The sequence below is a fragment of the Leucopleurus acutus genome (assembly GCF_964270905.1).
Source record: "Leucopleurus acutus genome assembly, chromosome: 4".
NCBI classification, from domain to species: Eukaryota; Metazoa; Chordata; class Mammalia; order Artiodactyla; family Delphinidae; genus Leucopleurus; species Leucopleurus acutus.
The window spans coordinates 69,948,411-69,967,811 of NC_139146.1; the positions used below are offsets into that span (position 1 = coordinate 69,948,411).

A 19,401-nucleotide genomic window follows, 5' to 3' on the forward strand; every position below is an offset into this window, starting at 1 on the left:
TTTCGGTACGCGGGCCTCTCACTGTTGTGGCCTCACCCGTTGCGGAGCACAGGCTCCGGACGCGCAGGCCCAGTGGCCATGGCTCACGGACCCAGCCACTCCGCAGAGCTGTTTAACTTTTAAGCCACTAATCACAATTTTAAAGTATAAATGCATGATTATCCTTTAATATTTTTCTGGATTTTTAAATGACTTACAGATTGTCATTGGGATCTTCAACTTCTTAGCTTTTCCCCGGCAATGCAAATTTGACCAAGATGCTGAAATCTTAAAGGATATTAAGTCAAATACCTGCAGAGGTGCTTCAGGATGCTTTTCTCTCAGCACTGGAGCGGCTGGAATTTCCTGGGGGGCTTTTGATGTCTTCCTTTTGGCTTTTGCCATTTGAACATTGGTAAAGTAGTTGACAGCAGCAAACTCAATAAGGGCCGAAAACACAAAAGCAAAGCAGACAGCTATGAACCAATCCATGGCAGTCGCATAGGACACTTTGGGCAAAGAATGCCGTGCACTGATGCTCAGTGTGGTCATGGTGAGCACTGTGGTTATTCCTTCAAAGCAAAAGAGCAAAGAGACAAAATACTTTATGGTTACTTCAATGCATAAAAACAAACAAAAAGACCTGGAAATTTGGTGGGGTGAGGGTAACAAAGTTTACAATAACTCAAACCAAACCATCTTTGATGTAAGATTCCAGTCATAGTGGTTCAGTGAAATTAGCACAGGCTTTGGAGTGAGAGACAGAGATGGTTCAAATCCTGGCTCTTCTAATCACTGGCTCAGTGTGAGTTGGATTAAGTTAGGAAAACTCACTGGTTTCATTTGATACCCACTTATTGGGTTTACAGTGAAGATTAAAAGTATGTAAGGCACCTAACAAATATTGGGTTCATGTTAGTACCTGGGCCAATGTACCTGAGAAACTCAACACACACCTAACAGAAAGTGTGACTCATTGAAGCACTGACTCTCAACCAGGAGTGGGAAGATGGTAGCAATGAAAATTGAAGCATCAGAATTCCTGGGGTAGGCATGGCCCACTGCTGTTGAGAATCTCTATCAGAAAAAGCACAAGTTATATGTATTTATAGTCTTTACCTGAATATTACTTATTGAATTAAAATAATAAATTTACTAGTTGTAGAATAGCTTAATTTATATAAAACAACATAGGTATACTCCTGAGAAATAGACTTCTAGAATAATTTGGCTTTAAAAATATTGGGCATCTACTGCCCATCAGTTTGTGGTTGGCAGGAAAATATTGGCAACAAGAATAGAGGTACTTCTCACGCATCAATAGGCTTCTGAAGCATATCATCTCCAGAAAAGGCTTCTCCTCAGCCTGGGAAAAAAGTCAGTCCCCATTCTCAATGGAAGAATTCCACTTGCCACTGAAACTGTAGAGAAATGCATTACATAGGGATGCTAATATGTGCACAATTGTCCCTTTCTGAATCTTTGCCTCTCTGTGGATCTAATCAATGTTATGTAGTTAAGCTTGGAAATGTACATGGAGATTTACCATATCCATTTAAACTCATTCTATGTAATGCCTAGGAAATCTCTTGAATTGACACACCCAGGTGTTTGGGGATGGTGAGGATGACAACAATAACAATGATGAAGGCATAAACTATATCCAGTCCATGCCAATCCACAGCTGAAAGCCAAATAACACATGTTAAACTGAAAAAATAGTGAGTCCCATGCAATAATAAAAGAATAATAATATTTTGACGTAGGGAGAAATAATACTGTCCTCTCAACTCAGCACTTAATTATGTTCTGCCTTGTATTGTTCCCTAATTGTTCCATTTGAGTGAGCTTTGTTTCCACTACTTGATTGAGCATAGACTTCTTAAGGGCAGAATGTCTAACACTGCTTCAGGATTTACCTTATTTCACGTAGTGCCGAGCACATGATAAATGCACTGTAAATAAAAATACATTTTTCAGCTCTTCATCAATCTATTTTCTTTCTAGTCCCTTCTGAATTGTCAATGTTTAGAACATGAAAAACTAGAGCAACTGTGTAGCTTCTGAGCTATGGATCTTTCAAAAACATTCCATAAACTATACAGAGGAAGAAAGTTGAGAATTTGGTTGTATTCCTTTAAAAAAAAGTTTCATGCTATTTTTAGCATTTCATTAGTCAAAGACAGATTTTAAAATGTGGTTTTTCAGCCAAATATATAAATACCTAAATGCCTATGAAAATGCAATCTTGTGAATTTAGTAGACTTTGTTTCGAAAAGAGACCTCAGGACTTTTAGAGTCTCTACCTTAAATCTCAGGAAAATGGCACCATTCCCATGCTCATTGTGAGATATGTGAATAAACCCTAAATTAATTCTGAAAAATTTTAGCTACAAAACTTAAAGATATATCAAGGTTTTTCTTCTTATTCATAACAACTTAAGTTTAATGGCCTATTAAGAATTCAAAAATGTTCTACAACTTTATTAAGCATGTTTCCTCTAACAGCATAGAAATTGTGCTGAGAGCACTTGAAAATAAAAAATGAACAGTGCAGTGTAAATAAGAATACTGCTCAGAAATCAGAAAATTTCACAGTGACCATACTGTGATAATCCAAAAGGAAACTGAAACTCAAATATAAGCAACTTAAGAGTCTCCATGTTGCTGTGAACATTTTTTTGGTAATAGAACGATTTCTCCTGAGGACCAGAAGTAGTGGTCTTCGTCTTCTCCTGCAGTATGAGAAGAAATTCCATTATTAATGCCAAGTAAGCAGAGTATTAGTTCAATTATTGAGCCATGAATCCAAAAATTACTTTCTGAATGTTAAGGAGGGTGGATCACCAGGTTTATGAATATGTTAAATAACGTATGGACATCTACGCAAAAACATTGGCTATGTGGCCGCTTTCCATCTCTCTTTCATTGTCTAGGGTAAACTTGATTCTAAAGTTTGTAGAAAGACCCTTCAGATATTATGGCTCCTATTCTATGACTGTTGGCAAAATTAGGAAAGTAACTGGCATAAACAATTGGCTGAGTGTTTGAAGTTGCCATCCCTTTAGACATTAAAAAGTTTCTCTGCCTGGAGTTCAAATTTAAGAAAGCACTAGCACAACAGGAATGAGCTTATTACACCTGTTTTTAGGTGGAACATTTGGTTAAATAAACACCAACACAATAGCAAACAGATGCCAACTTTTCAGATAAGAAGCCATGCTTCCTCTGCATCGAGGAAGATAGTACATCCGTTACCACATCTACCGTGAAAGCACCTTAATAACCATGGAATTTTTTTGACACGTTCAAGTATTGACGCCAGTTCCTGTTTTTAGAGTGCTGAACATGCACCATATTGGTTGGCCCAGAAGCTGGAAGAGGACATGTATGAGTAGGCTAAGACTGTACACAAGAGTGAATTTTTGGCTAGCCACTCCTAGAAAATGAACTAGTAATGATGTACATATGCCAGCTGGCATTTACTCAGATTTCATGTTTTACTATACTGGAATAATTAGAAAACTTAGAGGCACACAACTTTAGAGAGAGAAGCCCTTGCCAGAGAATTCAGCACACTCTACTTCTCATATTTACACTGATTTTTTTTGGTTTTGTTTTTGCATGATCTTGAAAGACACCCCTGATCCAGAAAATTCTCTCCTTGAGTGAAGAGGAAAATGAGAATTTGGAAAGGTAAATACTAGACCAGAATTAATTTTTTTACCTGAATCTCAAATGAAAGAGTGCTTACGTGCCCGCAAATACTTAAAACTTAACTTCCTTAAAAAATACCATCGAAAGCATCAATAAACAATTTAATAATTACCATTCTGACACATCTTAGGTCTTAGAAGACTTAATTATTGGGCATAATTTCCCTGGTCAGTCAAAACCAGTATCTTGGTACATGAGCACAATCAGAAAGAAACCAATGGAAAAAGCTACCCACAAAGTATCCTCAGCACACAGCCATACAATTTCACTCAGCTGCTCTGGAATTCTCCACAAGCCCCCATGTCCCCAGACCCCCTGTAAAGAAAGAAAGGCAGAGTAGAAATGGGAGAGTTCTCAAAGTTAGGCAGAAATTGTCTTGGGTCTATCGCTTAAATATATGACTTTATACAAGTTTCTTAATCTCTTTGAGTCTATATCCTTAGCCATATGAAATTAATAATGCCTACCTTGCTGAGTTATCGTGAAGATTAAATAAGATGACACCTATCAGTACACGGCAAATCTTATCATCATTATTATTAGTGTTACCGGTATCCTTACCACATGCTACTTAGTTTCCTTACAGTATCTTATCTGGATAGGAAATGTTGGGTGGGCAATATAATACATAATCAATGCTATCTCTCCCCATACCACTGGAAATTTCTATTATTTGCGGACAAATGGGACAAAACAATGGCTATGAGTTTATAATGAACCAAGAAAGCATTCAAAGCTTATCAACCAATCACAATAACTAGAAAATATGGAGAACATTCACATTAGAGTATCAAGTAGTGATTCTCAAATGAGGGAGATGGCAGCGTGATCTGTCATAGTAATCAATGACACTAAAAATAGTATTTACTGTGTGGTAGGCATTGTTCCAAGGGCTTTATCCAAATTTACTCATTGAGGGCTTCCCTGGTGGCACAGTGGTTAAGAATCCGCCTGCCAATGCAGGGGACACGGATTCAATCCCTGGTCCGGGAAGATCCCACATGCCACGGAGCAACTAAGCCCGTGTGCCACAACTACTGAGCCTGTGCTCTAGAGCCTGCGAGCCACAGCTACTGAAGTCCACATGCATTAGAGCCCACACGCCACAACTACTGAGCCCATGCACCGCAACTACTGCAGCCCGGGTGCCTAGAGCTCGTGCTCCACAACAAGAGAAGCCAACACATTGAGAAGCGTGAGCACCACAACGAAGAGTAGCCCCAGCTCACCACAACTAGAGAAAGCCCGTGCACAGCAACAAAGACCCAACACAGCCAAAAATAAATAAAAATTTTAAAAAAAGCAAAAATCCCAAAATAAACAAAAAAAAACAAAAACAAATTAATTAATTGAATCCTCCTAGCAACCCTACGTAGTAGCAACACTGTATCCTGTTGTAACACATGAGGAAACAGGCAGAAATAACTCACTGAAGGTTCACAGCTAATAAGTGGTAGACTTTGGGGTTACAACTTTTGTCTCGCTCCAGAGTCTGCACTTTTGACATGACTACCTCTTAATCAAAGGCATCATTAATGGGTCAATATTATCTGTTCTAGAAATTATTTAGGAACATAGAAAAAAGATGGTATATGTGTAAAAGTAATTTTATTTTTATTTTCAATGATGACAGTTCCTGAAATATTAATATTTTTTGTACGAGGAAAAGTTAAGGGACTTTGATCTGGTTCTCAGCCTCAGCAGATACCTCCTGCCCAGTCAGGCTGCCTCTGGACATGATGTGTAGACCCAAGGTTAATCATTCTCTCACTGCACTCAATGAGAGAATGGACATCAAGCATTTAGCAGATTAATCCCTTGTCGGCAACATGGATGGACCTAGAGATTATCATACTAAGTGAAGTAAGCCAGACAGAGCAAGAAAAATATCATTGGATATCAGTTGCATGTGGAATGTAAGCAATGACACAAATGAACTTATTTACAAAACAGAAACAGACTCACAGATATAGAAAAGAAACTTATGGTTACCAAAGAGGAAAGTGGGGGGAGGAATAAATTAGGAGTTTGGGATTAATATATACACGCTACTATATATAAAATAAACAACAAGGTCCTACTTATAGCACAGGGAACAATACTCAATATTTTGTAATAACCTCGGAGGGAAAAGAATATGAAAAAGAATATACATATATGTGTGTGTGTGTGTGTATATATATATATATATATATATGACTGAGTCACTTTGCTGTACACCTGAAACTAACACTGCAAATAAATTGTATTTCATTTAAAAAAAAGAATTTAGCAGAGTGTCTGGCATTACATAATAATGCATATTTTCTTTTAAAAACAGTTAATAATCAAGGAAACCAGGTCATAACAAAATAAATCTCCCCTACGCAATAGAGCATATGGTAAAGAGTAACTAATATGGGCTAAGTGCTCCATATACCCTGTAATGAGTACTGCACATAATTCTAAATCTTTACTAGTCTGTGAAGGAGAGATGTGTTACCACAGTTTTATGGATGGAGAAAATAAGTGGCAGATGTGGGTTTTAAAACCTGACCTACTGGAGTCCAAAGCTTAGATGTGTTTTTTTCTCTTTCATTTTCACACCTATTTTTAATAGCTAAAATTTACTCAACACTTGCAATGAACCCTCGCAACTCTACGAAGTAGGTAGTGCCATAACACCTGTTCACTGCCTTCGTGAGGTCACACCCTACCCTCAGCACTGACCCTCCTCTAAGAGTATCCCTGGTAGGATTCCAAAACCTTCTTGAGTGAACCTAAAGGGGTGGGGGAGGGTGTCCATGGCAAACACCCCACATTCAGGTCCACTGAGAACACTAAGATGCCCTTATATCAGAAGTTCTCTAAATGGATCAGGGGTGGGATGAGAAGTTCCCATTCTCTCCAGTTCCTTCTCACCAGCATCCCTTTAGCTATTGTGTGATGAGGGATATTATACCATGGCTTCTATTTGGCTTTCTACCAAGTAGAAAAAGCAAAGGGAAATTGGCATCTCTTGTGAGGATTATCCCTCCATTCCAGAGCAATTCTGATCATTTTCATCCCATAACTGAATGCTTTTGTCACTCACAATCAATAGAAAAAGAATAGAGAGATATGTTAAATTAAATAAATATCATTATAACTAATTTTAATATTTAAAAGCAAGCCTGATATGCAAAAGGCTTATTTTCAGCTACAAAAATTGAAAACTCAGGTGTTCTGGACCTCATATGGTTAAGAATATGATATATAGGAAGCCACTGTAAAAACAAAGAGAATAAAATGTGTAGTATTCTGAAAAAAAAGATGTAGGTAGAATATAACAATAAGCTAATAAACTAAGCATATAATACTTCCAATTCCATGCATTTAAACCATTTGCCTTTTGTTCCTCTTCATTAAAAGGCAAATTATTCTAAGGTTTTCATATTCATTCATCCATGACTTTTGTTTTATTTTAAGCTCCCAATGCATTTCATTTCAACACATAGATATGGTTTTTAATTCAATTACACAGCATTAAGCTAGGAACCCAAGAACATCACCCAAAGTGAAATTATATTCAGATTCACACTTGGTCTTCACCTGCCAGTTCTCAATAAAGGAAATCTGGTGGAGCCCCAAAGGAAGGGATGGACTGCCCATATCCTCTCAAGCTTTATTACTTTGTATTGGCTGATAAAAATGAAACCTTAGGGGCTTCCCTGGTGGCGCAGTGGTTGGGAGTCCGCCAGCCGATGCAGGGGACAAGGGTTCGTGCCCCGTTCCGGGAGGATCCCACATGCCGTGGAGTGGCTGGGCCCGTGAGCCACGGCCACTGAGCCTGAGTATCCGGAGCCTGCACGTCTGGAGCCTGTGCTCCGCAGCGGGAGAGGCCACAGCAGTGAGAGGCCCACGTACCGCAAAAAAAAAAAAAAAAAAAAAAAGAAACCTTATGTGATTCTTTACTTAGCACAGCCAGATATATTACTGTTTAATATTTTGTTAGGGATGATATCTAAAGGTTATTCCCATGATCAAAATGTAAGGTGGACAAAAATACCCAAGAAATGATTATAATTACCGAATACAGTCCTAGCTGGAACTGATTCCTTATTTATCCAGAATGAAACTTGAGAAAGAATTACTGTCATAATACATGGAATGTACGTCTGAATCATAAAATAACCCATCTTCCGTCTGAGGTGAAAGTAAACCGTCATAACGATATATTCACCTGTGAATGAAACATGAGGAAAATACGTTATAGGCTCTGCGGGCAATTATTCAATGGCTTTATAATCATATTTCAGACTAACAAACAGTATTCTAGGCAAAGAAAGTATCGGATTGTGTAACAACACAAGCACTGAGAAATATGTAGCTCCCAACTAGGGGGGGAATGATACTGCACGTCATTACACAGAAAAATATTTCTGTTGCATGTAGTAATTAAGCAATTTAATAAGTTGGGCTATAACTTTATAAAAATTCTTGCAGTGCTTTCTATTTTAAAGCGATTAGCCTTCATTTTCAGCATTTTCTAGAGCAGAATTTAGACCTAACCTTTATGGAAAAATCACTAGAAAAAAATGAAAATACACATACACATGAAAATATAAAGCTTAATTTTAGAAAGAATTGGAATACAAAGGCATACATTATATATACATATATGCTTAGGGAAAGGTTACCTTACTGTCTTAGTTTTAGGAAAGAGCTTTATTTCTAAATGTGGCATATGTGAAGAAAAACACAAAGAAACACATATAACATACAGCCATACGTAACATCCCTGAGTTCAGGCATGTTTTATTGGCATTTAGACAAAAACCTAAAAAAGCTAATAAGTAAATATACCATAAGATTTCTGGTAGCTCTTGATAATATTTTTAATGTTACATCTGAAAGTAACGTATTGAGAAAGTTACTTAGGAAGCAGTAGCTTTATTCTCAGACTGTGAAGCCCAAGATTCAGAAGCCTCAAATCCTCCCAAAATGTATTTTTAATCTCACTTACAGGCTGGAAAAGAAATGTCTTAAAAAAAGTAGTTTTTCCTGGTGATATGTGTATGTAAGGAATAGTTTTAGAACAAGCAATAATTAGCTGCTTTTCCCCATTGAATGTGACAAAAACTAAATCCTATGTTTCTTACCATTCACATCCCCAAAGCAAGTAGAGACCAAGAATCATCAATAATAATCATCCATCTACTCATGTGACAGCTTTAATATACACCCTTAATATATTTTATAATTAAGCTTTATATTTTGCTTTTAGTTTTGAAAAGAGGGTAGTGTAGCACCACAAAAATTGGGCGAGATTTAAAAAAAAAAGATTTGGGGAAATCACCAAAAACAGGGAAATCCAGTGCTCAAAAATCAATGGTCAGGGCTTCCCTGGTGGCGCAGTGCTTGAGAGTCCGCCTGCCGATGCAGGGGACATGGGTTCGTGCCCCGGTCTGGGAAGATCCCACATGCCGCGGAGCGGCTAGGCCCGTGAGCCATGGCCGCTGAGCCTGCTTGTCCGGAGCCTGTGCTCCGCAATGGGAGAGGCCACAACAGTGAGAGGCCCGCGTACCGCAAAAAGAAAAAAAAAAGAAAAAAAAAGAAAAAATCAATGGTCAGATTTCCCGTCTCAGAATTCTGTTGAAAACAGTTTTGATATATTTGATTATTGGCTTTTGTTTCTGAATAAGAAAACCAGCTCACTTCTCATATGTCACCAACTCAGAATTTATTTTAAACTAAAACAAGATTTCAATACAAATAAAGTCTGAACTGTGATTTATGCATCAACTCTATTTCTGGAAACTTTTAGTTGTCCCCTGAAAACACGAGATATTTCAATGAAGAAGCTAGGACAAAACTCCATTGCCAATGCTAGGTAGCATATTGACTCAAATTGTTAAACATCTCACCCGTGATGGATTTGATAGTTTCACTTGATACAGTTTGCCCAATCAAGTCATACTGAACTAAGCTGGAAGACTCCTTTGGAACTTCTACTGATTTCTCAGGACCTTTTGTCCACGTATAAATCATCTCACTCTTCGGATAGGCATCTGGATGAGAGCACAGAATGTGGTTAGATTCAGAGCTCCTTTTCCATCAGCATTGATGGTCAACGATTAAGAATATTACACATGTTCAGGAAAGATGTAATAAATGAAAAAAAGAATCATTATGATTTATTCAAACACGTTTAAGATTGAGAAGACTGTAGAGATTAAATAAACAGCCTTGCAACTGGGCATATTTCTTATTTTTATGCCAAAGGTTTGGAGGGGAGACTACAACTAAGGCAACTAAAATGCTATGTATGCATCAGTGCACTTGGTATGTTTCCATACTAATAGGATAAACAGTTGAAAAGCAGAATAAACCCCCCAGAAGTACTGTCCAACTGCTACTCCCTTTCTAACTCACTGCCAGTATTTGACCAATATCGACTTCTTCCATCCTAATGCAGCTCTGTCAATTAGAAATGTACCAGATGCTGCGTATAATAATACAACAACAAAAACAAAAAGAGCAAATCCTACTGTTGGGAGAGCTCTCCAGGGGCCACCTATTCCAGACTCTGCCTCTGGGCAATACCCATGCTTTTTGGGAACCACTCTGCGGTAACAACTGGCTATGCTGTTTATAAAGCTCTCCAGGGAATGTACTTACACAACCAGTTGCACTACCTTTAAACTCTCACAATCAGAACATTTTCCCTTCTATCTTCAACAAATCCCTCCCAGCGGCAATTCAAGCCCATTTTCTATTATTTGGTGTTCAGTACAAATGGAGACCAGCTGCTTGCTTACCAGTCTACCCAGAACAGATAGCTTGGCTCACACACAAATGAGTTCAGAAGAACAAAGATGAATTGTATGCTACCCTCTGCAAACCTTCCTAAAAGGCCTAGAGCACAGTAGGTCCTCAGTGAAAGTGTTTAATTCTACAAAAGGAATTGATACCTAGGGAATCTATCTTTATAAGCAACTTTGCAAAACAAACTATAAGGCTTGTGTTGTCATTTAGCACTACACAATTGTGTGTCAAGGTTTATCTTCTGAAGTATATTTATGCCTAATCATACAGTTAAAGTCCCAGAATGCTATGATCCTGCATGATATTTTAAATCAGGTATCCTACTCTTGGCTATCTTATAACCATTTTTCCCCCTGTTTTTTCTCATGCCTATGAATTGTAAACATAGTTAAATGTTATTTTTCTCCTTCCAAAGTAATTAAGTATCTTTATTTGATAAGTATGATGGGCCTCTCTTTTCAGTTCTCAACCCCAAATCATCAGCTTCCAAGGAATAATTTCTTTATTTTATACAAACCCTGATGGAGGACCAACTATGTTTAAGTCACTCTGAAGAGTGTTCCATGAGATCTGGGGGCGGGGGGCGGGTGGGTGGGTGGGAAAGGACTTTCCCTAGATTAGAGCTATCTTGGGTGAAATTTAAATTATAGCACAAATAGTTTTAAATTCTGGCCCCAGTAAGATCGACCTTTCTGTCCACGTATTTTTTTCTGTTTTTATCTTCTCTCATTAAATCACTGGTGAGGGAGCAAAGGACCCTCTCTAGATTCAAGTTAGGCCAACGGAATATTGTGATTACTGGGGGTATAAAAAGAATGGTGACTGCCGAGTCTCATTAAGTTAAGCAATGAGCAATGATAACAGCAGGCAACAGTTTCACAATCAGTGAGACTAAGAATGTGAAGCAATAGTAAAAGTCAGCATCTATTTTTGGTAGATTCTGATTGAGTCAAATATTTGAGGCAGACGTTAGAAGAGACGATCACATTTTGCTGCCATCTCTGAGAAGGCAGCTTGGGGGAAAGGAACTCCATAGTCTGTCCTACCCATTCATTTTATCCTCTTGCCTTCACGTCCACAAAATATTCCAAATCCATCTGTCTCACATCTCCTCTGGTACCATCCTAGTCTAAGCCACCACCATCTTTGTATCAATATTAACACATACAGCCTCCAACTCTTCTCTGCTTCTCTCTAGCAACTCTACAATCCTTTCTAGGTAGAAAAGCTGAAATGAAATTGTGAAATGTCAATCAAAGAGTGCCACACCCCTTAGTAAATCCTTCCAAAGGTGTTCTAAAGCACTTAGAATAATATCCACACTCCTTAATGTGGTCTGTAAGGCACTATACTGTCTTGCTCTGTCTACGTATCAGACCACACCTCCTACTCTGTTTTGGTCATGCTTTGGCCGCTTTTATACTAACAGTGCTGCTTATGCTATTCTAACCTATGTCATGTCAGGAAGCCCCGAACCTTCTTCTGCTTTTTTCAAGTCTGCCATAAAGGATTCTGCTTGTAACAGAAACTATTAAATTACAAAAACAAAAAGATCATTTATACTTTTTATGTTACACCACCATCACATGGAGTTCAGAGGCCCCTAAATTTCACCACGGATCACCAACCTATTAATTATGAGTCAATCTACCTAGGCTATCTAGGTAGGCTAGGTAAGTAGAAATATGTTTTTGCTTTTTGGGGGAAAAGGGGTTGTTTTTACTTCTTTATTTAAATATATTAGACAATAAGCAGTCTCCTGTAAGTCAAACCTTGGACAGTTGTCGTCAGGGACAGTGATTTAAATGTTGGACTATGGAAAATCATGCACATATAAAAATATCAGCTTGCGTGAGATAATCATAAATTCTAACAACATTTTTATTGTAACTTACAACTCCCAAATTTCAAAGGGCATGCATGACCATCCATGGGGAAATCCACCAATCTCATGGGACACTCTGCACTTATGGTGAGTCTATGATGGAAAAAGGCAATTAAACAAAATCAACACTTTCTTTAAAAGTAATTTAAAGATCCCTCAATGAGGAAGCAGGAAGGAAGGAAAAAAAGAAAGACAGGAAGGAAGGAAGGGAAGAAAGGAAAAAAGAGAGTTAAAACGATAAAAAGCAAGAAAGAAAAATGACTACCTCATTGTGTATAAAATAGTGCCATTTCTCATAATTCTAAAAAGCTTATTTGGAGCTGTCATATTATGTGAGACAGATTTCTTTCCATTCCTGAAGAAAGTATCAGGAGTCCATACTTTTGTTACCATCATATTGTTCAATCTCAGAATTTCAATGGGGCCATCATATTTTAGTCTTTTGTCAATCCATGTCTGTCTGAAGAACACATCCATTGTGTATTCCTAGGGAAATTAGTTTGTGACATATTCAATCACAGATGACTACACATAAATATGCAGAAAAACGTATTAAATTCTAGCCTCTTTCCCCCTCCAAAAAGACTACCCCAAATAAAAACAAATAGGAGCAACATTTTTTTTAAAAATCAGTGGAGCAAAAAAGAGTGTCAGCAATTAAAGCATATTATGTCCATCTTTATACCTTAATCTTCTACATTTGTTAGATAATCATACATATTAATCATTCAAGAATAATTACTATAATTTAATAAAACCACCAGCACCAGGTAATTACGTTGTACTTTGTTTTAAATGAAGTGGCAAAATTAATGTGTAACAAATATCACTGCATAATTCATCATAAAATTGTAGGGATCTCTTTAAGGCAAAGTAAAATATGTAAGAGAAATTTTATGACCACAGAATTTATTAACATTTGCCTAGAGTCAAGGAGAAAAGTAAAGTAGTTTCTTTGACCTAGAAACTGAAAATCTTTAATATTAGAGAACAGAACTGAATGGACAAATTTATCTTGACCAGTGCTTGATAGTCTAAGCTCTTTATGCCTGAGAGATGGAAGTGGGGGGAGGGGTAGTGAGCAACTGGGCCAACAAGGAATTCTAAATGCAGTTAGGATTACAATATAGTTTCATACCAAAACTAATTACACTCTCTAATTTTCTCCTCTTCAATAATTTTCTAAGGGAAAAAAATATTACATACATGTTGTACTATGAGGACTAGTAATAGAACGTTCTTTTCTGTGTTGAGAGTGATTCCAAACCAAAAAATACTCAAATGTTAGAGCTGAAATGCAAGTTCCACGTCTTACTTTTGTAAACTTTTTAGGCTGTTCTTTGACTTTCTAGCTCTGTGTGATCGATTACAAAATAAATGCTAATTGCCCTCTTTTCTCCATGTTTTTTTCAAACCTCAAAAAGTACATTTAATTTCCCAAATACCTACCATTTCAACATCAGAAACAGGTCCAAAGCTAGTGACATATATGTCAGTTTTCACTTCTGTAACAGGACCTAGTAAGTATGAAGTAAATAAGTGTGAAAAAATAATTACCAATCTTATAGGCAAGGTGGGTTTGATAATTAAAAAGTAAAGACAGGTTATATATCATGTTTTCATGAGCATCTTAAATTTTCAATGAGACAATGCAGCTCTACAAAAAATGAAGACAAAAGAACAACAAAACCCGAAAGCAATGTTTACTTACGGTCAAAAAGAAACCCCAATTACTTACCAGGAACCTTATTTCTTCAAGATACATCACCCTGAGCACTGCTACAACAGGCAGTGCAGGGAACAAAAGCTTTTAGCCTTTGTGATTTTTTTTTTAGTCCATCATCTGATTGGCCTTTAGTAAAGAAGTGAGCTGTTAAAAAGAGGGAACTTAACCACAAGATTGAGGAGGAGAAAAACCATAATGGCTGTAAGGAATGCATCTTTGGCAAGTTAAGGATATTGGTAAAAACTTAAACACAAAAATGAGTCATGTCACCTTTGATAGGTAAACCATCCACTGGTAATTAGGACCAAAGTCAAGCTCTCCTAAAAGTTAGACCTATTTATGCTCTACCACCTACTTGTTGTGTGATTTGGGGCAAGTTACTTAACTTCTCAACAGCAGCAACCGTAACTATCAGGCAAGACTGTTGACGGAGATCAAATGAAATTGCTCCTATGAGACCCTGACCACAGTTACTCTCTCATGAAAGTACTTAACAGGTATTAGTTTCTCTTTTCTTCCAATAATGGCCACTACTGAGATTCTTTCCTACGTCTAAATAAAACTGGTTCAGGAACAAGTATATGGGTGTGTCTGGCAGAAGGGGAACGTGGGAGCATCATGACAATGGGCTGACACAGATTTTAGACAAAGGAAAGTTGCTGCAATCTGGGTTTAGCACGATGCTTAAAATCAGAAATTCTGGAGTTCAATTTTGGCTCTAACACTTTCTAATTGTATGATCTTGGTCAAGTCACATATCATCAGAGGTAAAGGTTTTAATGACTATTAACTGAAATAATACATGTAAATCACCTGTCCCAGTCTCCAGAACATAATGTGCTCAATAATGATAGCAATTATTATACATATCAATTTTAATTACTAATAAAAATTTAAAATTGTTGCAATCTTGAACATCATTTCTTTTTTTTTTTTTGCGGTACGCGGGCCTCTCACTGTTGTGGCCTCTCCCATTGCGCAGCACAGGCTCCGGACATGCAGGCTCAGTGGCCATGGCTCACGGGCCCAGCCGCTCCGCGGCATGTGGGATCTTCCCGGACTGGGGGCAGGAACCCGTGTCCCCTGCATCGGCAGGCGGACTCTCAAGCACTGCACCACCAGGGAAGCCCTGATTTCTTAAATGATGGTTTACAACACTGTATGTCCAGGGGCTACCTATTCCACACTGGAAAGAATAACATCTGCTATCAAGATGGACTATTTCCCTTGAATAATGGTTGGGCAATCGGACTTAACGCCAAAAAAGACAAAGAACAATTGGGATAGCTTAATGCCCTAGGTCTAAAGTTACCTTCATAAAACAAATGAGAATATCTCTCCCTCTATATGGTGAAGATTGAACCACAGAAAGAAAAATAGTTTGAAGGAGAAAGAAAATTCGTTTTTTGAATAAGTATCCTACGAAAAATATATCCTTTGGAAGTATAGTGAGAGAAAAAGTAGAGATCAGGCTGATCTGCCATGAGTTTTCATTTTTAAAAAATAACACCTTTGGAAAACAGAGAGAATAAGTGTGAGAAGTTAAGTGAATTTTTATTTGAATGAGAAATTGAAAACAACAACAAAAATATGATAGTAAAGCCAAAGTGTTTCAGGAATAGCTTAGGTAATCCAGGAAGCAAGTCATGTGTGTTAAACCCTAGTAGTTGGAGATTTCATTCAAAAAGATTCAAAAGTGGGAAAAATCACTCTGCTTGTTTCTTAAGGACAACTGCTAAAGTGTTAAAAACACTACTTCAGTGCAAGTCAGGACAAGGAGAGATAAGTTACTCAGAACAAATAAGGTTGAGTAGGTCCTGACGACAGGACTGTTTGATGATAATCTTGAGAAATCCAGTTACTTTGAAGATCAATTTAGGATACTGGTTCTTAAACTTTAACTGGATCAGAATCACCTGGTAGGTTTGTTAAAGTACAGATTGCTGGACTCCACCCCAGACTTGCTGTTAGATGAGGTCTAAGGTGGGGCCTGACAATTCGCATTGCTAACAAGTTCCTAGGTGATGCTGTTCACTTCAGTTCACAGAAAGCATTTATCTGTTTTCTAGAACAGTATTTATTTACCAAACCATGTCCTGTAAAATATTAATACCATAGGTGTTCTATTGAAGTGGGGGAAGGGTAGGAGAGGGAGGATTTAGGCCAATCATATTTTTCCTTATACATTTATTTTAAGGTGTGTGGGTTTATGCTAATCCTTAAGGTTATAATGATTCCATGATAATAACGAATCTTTTCAAATTCTTACATAACATACTACTTTTTCAATGATTCTTGAAAACTGCTTGGTATTTGTGACATTATTTAGTATTTGCTTTATAAGATCACAAAGGTCTTTGAGATTGAATGAGATCCTAAAAACGTATAATTGGTAGAGAAATTTCATTCAGACACCCATTCAGTCAACATTTATTGAGTGACCACCTGCTGTATGCCAGGTTCCATGCTAGGCCCTGGTGATACAATGGTAAACCAGACTCTCAAGTTCCCTGCCTCAGGGAGTTAACATGCTACTGGGGGAGTGAAAGTATAAATAATAAAGAAATGAAGTAAATGGAAGAATGCTGTCATTCATAAGAGAAACAAAAGAGGCCAGTAACAGAGTGAGAGTCTGGGAAAGCCACTCTAGATTATTTAGCCAATCTTCCAAGCAGTGACTTTTAAACTGAGATCTGGATGATGACCACGAGACTTTGGAAGAGCTGAGAGAACGCATTTCAGGTGAGGAGAACTTCAAGGCGAAAGGCTCGGACCTACTTCTCTGGCCATATTCTGAAAGTGGTATGTTTTAAGCAACATATTTATCATATATGTTATTGTCACTGTTTTAAACTTGTATAAATCTTCATGAGAGAGGTTGTTAAGGGCTGAATTATGTTCCTCCTAAACTCATATGTTGAAGTAGCACCTAGTACATCAGAATGAGATCATATTTTGAGATACGGTCCTTACAAGGGGAATAAACTTAAAATGAGGTCACTAGGATGGGCCCTAATGTAATAAGACTGGTGCCCTTATATGAAGAGGAGATTAGGACACAGAAACATACAGAAGAAAAACCATGTGAAGACACAGAGGGAAGATGACCATCTACAAGCCGAGAAGAGAGAGCTTAGAAGAAACCAACCCTGCTGACATCTTGATCTTGGACTTCTAGCCTCCGGAATTGCGAAAAAACAAACTTGCTGTTATTTAAGCCACCCAGTCTGTGGTGCTTTGTTACGGCAGCTGAAGCAAATGAACCCAGAGGTTAATCATCTGTCCTGTGTTCTTTCCCCAAGTGTTCTCCCTTCTGATATGCAGTCCAGCTCTGCCTCTGTTTATAGGCTGTGGTAAGAAGTTTGACTTGTATCCCGTAATCATTGGGAGACCATCAAAGGTGTGATGTAAGGAAAATATATGATCTAAATATATGATCTGAATCACTCTGGCAGTTGTATGGACAGCGAATTATAGGGAGGCAAGAGTAGAAGAAGGCTTTTCTAAGAGGCTGCTGTACCAGGCCAGGTGAGAGATGACGGTGTCCTGGACTAAGGATGTGGCAGTCGGGATGGAGAGTGGACAGATCAAGGGGCATGTATGTGTGGCCCTGCTCTCAAGAAATGGGGTTCTTCCCAAAGAACAATAAGCAGAGATACTATTACTATTTATTTAAGGCCTACCATGTGCCAAGCAGGATACTAGGCTCTTCCTATATGCTATTTCATTCAATCCTCACAACACCCTCCAGGGATGATATTTCATGAGAATTTTATGGACATGGAAACTGAGCTCACAGAGGTTAAATATTATATTCCAGAGCCAGAATTATAAGCCCCTGGATTGATCTACAAAGTATGTTCTAGATTTAACGATGCTAATTATATCATTAAATAATAAATCAACCATTAATTACTTACATATAATTTTCTATCTAGTACATACCATGCCATACCTACCTCTCCCATTTTGTTTCATAAGTAGTTTCTGAACTACGTTACTACTGCAGCTCTTCCTATGCATTGCTCTTATTATTATGGCCTGCTTGAGTCTTTCTCTCCTTAACAGCAAAGACCAATCTTAATCCTCTTGGAAATCCCAAACGAGTATAGTGCTTTACACATACTAGGTAGTGAAAACTATGTATTTGATTGTGTTCCTAATATCATTCCAGCAGTGATTTTAAAATCTCCCCAAAGGAAAAAGTACTGGAATTCATTTGTTACATCAGTTAAGCTAAAAATATTTCCTGATTAAAGTAGAATTCGTGTTTTATTTATATTTATATCCTTTCCCTGAACAAATCCCAGGCCTTACATGTAATAGGTTTCCAATAAATCAGTTTTCAATGAATCACGGTCGCTATGCAATTAAGAATAATTCTTAGAGACGCTTCCTCTAACACTGCTGTTTAGGATGTTCAAATCAACCCTCCTAAGAGCATAATTACATAGAAACCAGATAATTTTCAGCTTGGAAGGACTTCTCATAATTTTCTATGCATTTGTGTAACATAAAAGACATCTTTTATTTTAAAACCTTACTACTTTGCTAATAGGGAAATAGTTTTTAATCCCCCAAATATAGTGGACAGTTCCTAAGGCAAAGGGATCTTCAACAGTCTTTGAAAGAAGGAGCCAACACCACCAGGATCAAATTCAGAGGAATACTCCCATCTTATTAATGAATCTAATAACTTTATTATTTGCTTGAAAAGTGGGAAGGCAATTAACATTTCAGAAAATTTCCCACTGTTTACTTCAGCTGTAGAGACCTGGACAAAAATATCACTTTTTAATTTCTTCTCCGGTAATAGGATCCAATTTGCGATCACACCCAGGAAAGAGACTTAAACACTTCTGCAGATGCTGAAACGACTCATTCCCTGCTCTCCACATTGCCTCCCCAGCCATGCGCTTGAGGAAAGATTTCTGGGTTTTCAGCCACCTAAATCCATGCATCCAGCTACGTCTTACAAAACACTATTAATGTGTCTTCCCAAATCAAGAGACTTAAAGTACTTAAAAGGTACAACAGCAGCAAGGAATCTTAGTGAAATATTTAAATAAGGCTCTAATGCTCTTTGTCACTTACAAAATATAGAAAAACTAGCGTTCCTGCATATTAAACAAGGAACAGATGTCTATTGATATTGTTGAGAAAGCAAATAACTACAGAGCTTTATTTAGATGACCTTAAAGATTAGTGCTTCCTTTATGGTATGATCCTATCAATCCAGCTCTACTTTTTAAATATTAAAGGCATCAAATAAATGAATAAATAAAGTACTAAAAATGACAATAAAATG

General features: G+C 37.6%; 1 protein-coding gene across 5 annotated transcripts in view; it reads right to left on the reverse strand.

Moving 5' to 3' along the window:
- GABRA4 (gamma-aminobutyric acid type A receptor subunit alpha4) overlaps window positions 1–19,401 on the reverse strand; it is a gene marked incomplete at both ends in the record, with an annotated part of 63,973 nt that overhangs the window by 34,866 nt on the left and 9,706 nt on the right. For 2 of the 5 annotated variants that reach the window (XM_082837787.1, XM_082837786.1), the window contains 6 exons: window positions 292–551; window positions 7,745–7,897; window positions 9,582–9,725; window positions 12,378–12,460; window positions 12,633–12,853; window positions 13,817–13,884. In XM_082837787.1, coding sequence (XP_082693913.1) covers window positions 292–551; window positions 7,745–7,897; window positions 9,582–9,725; window positions 12,378–12,460; window positions 12,633–12,853; window positions 13,817–13,884 — 929 coding nt within the window. The remainder of the gene's footprint in view (window positions 1–291; window positions 552–7,744; window positions 7,898–9,581; window positions 9,726–12,377; window positions 12,461–12,632; window positions 12,854–13,816; window positions 13,885–19,401) is intronic. The other 3 variants (XM_082837788.1, XM_082837789.1, XM_082837790.1) reach the window with 3 other exon arrangements.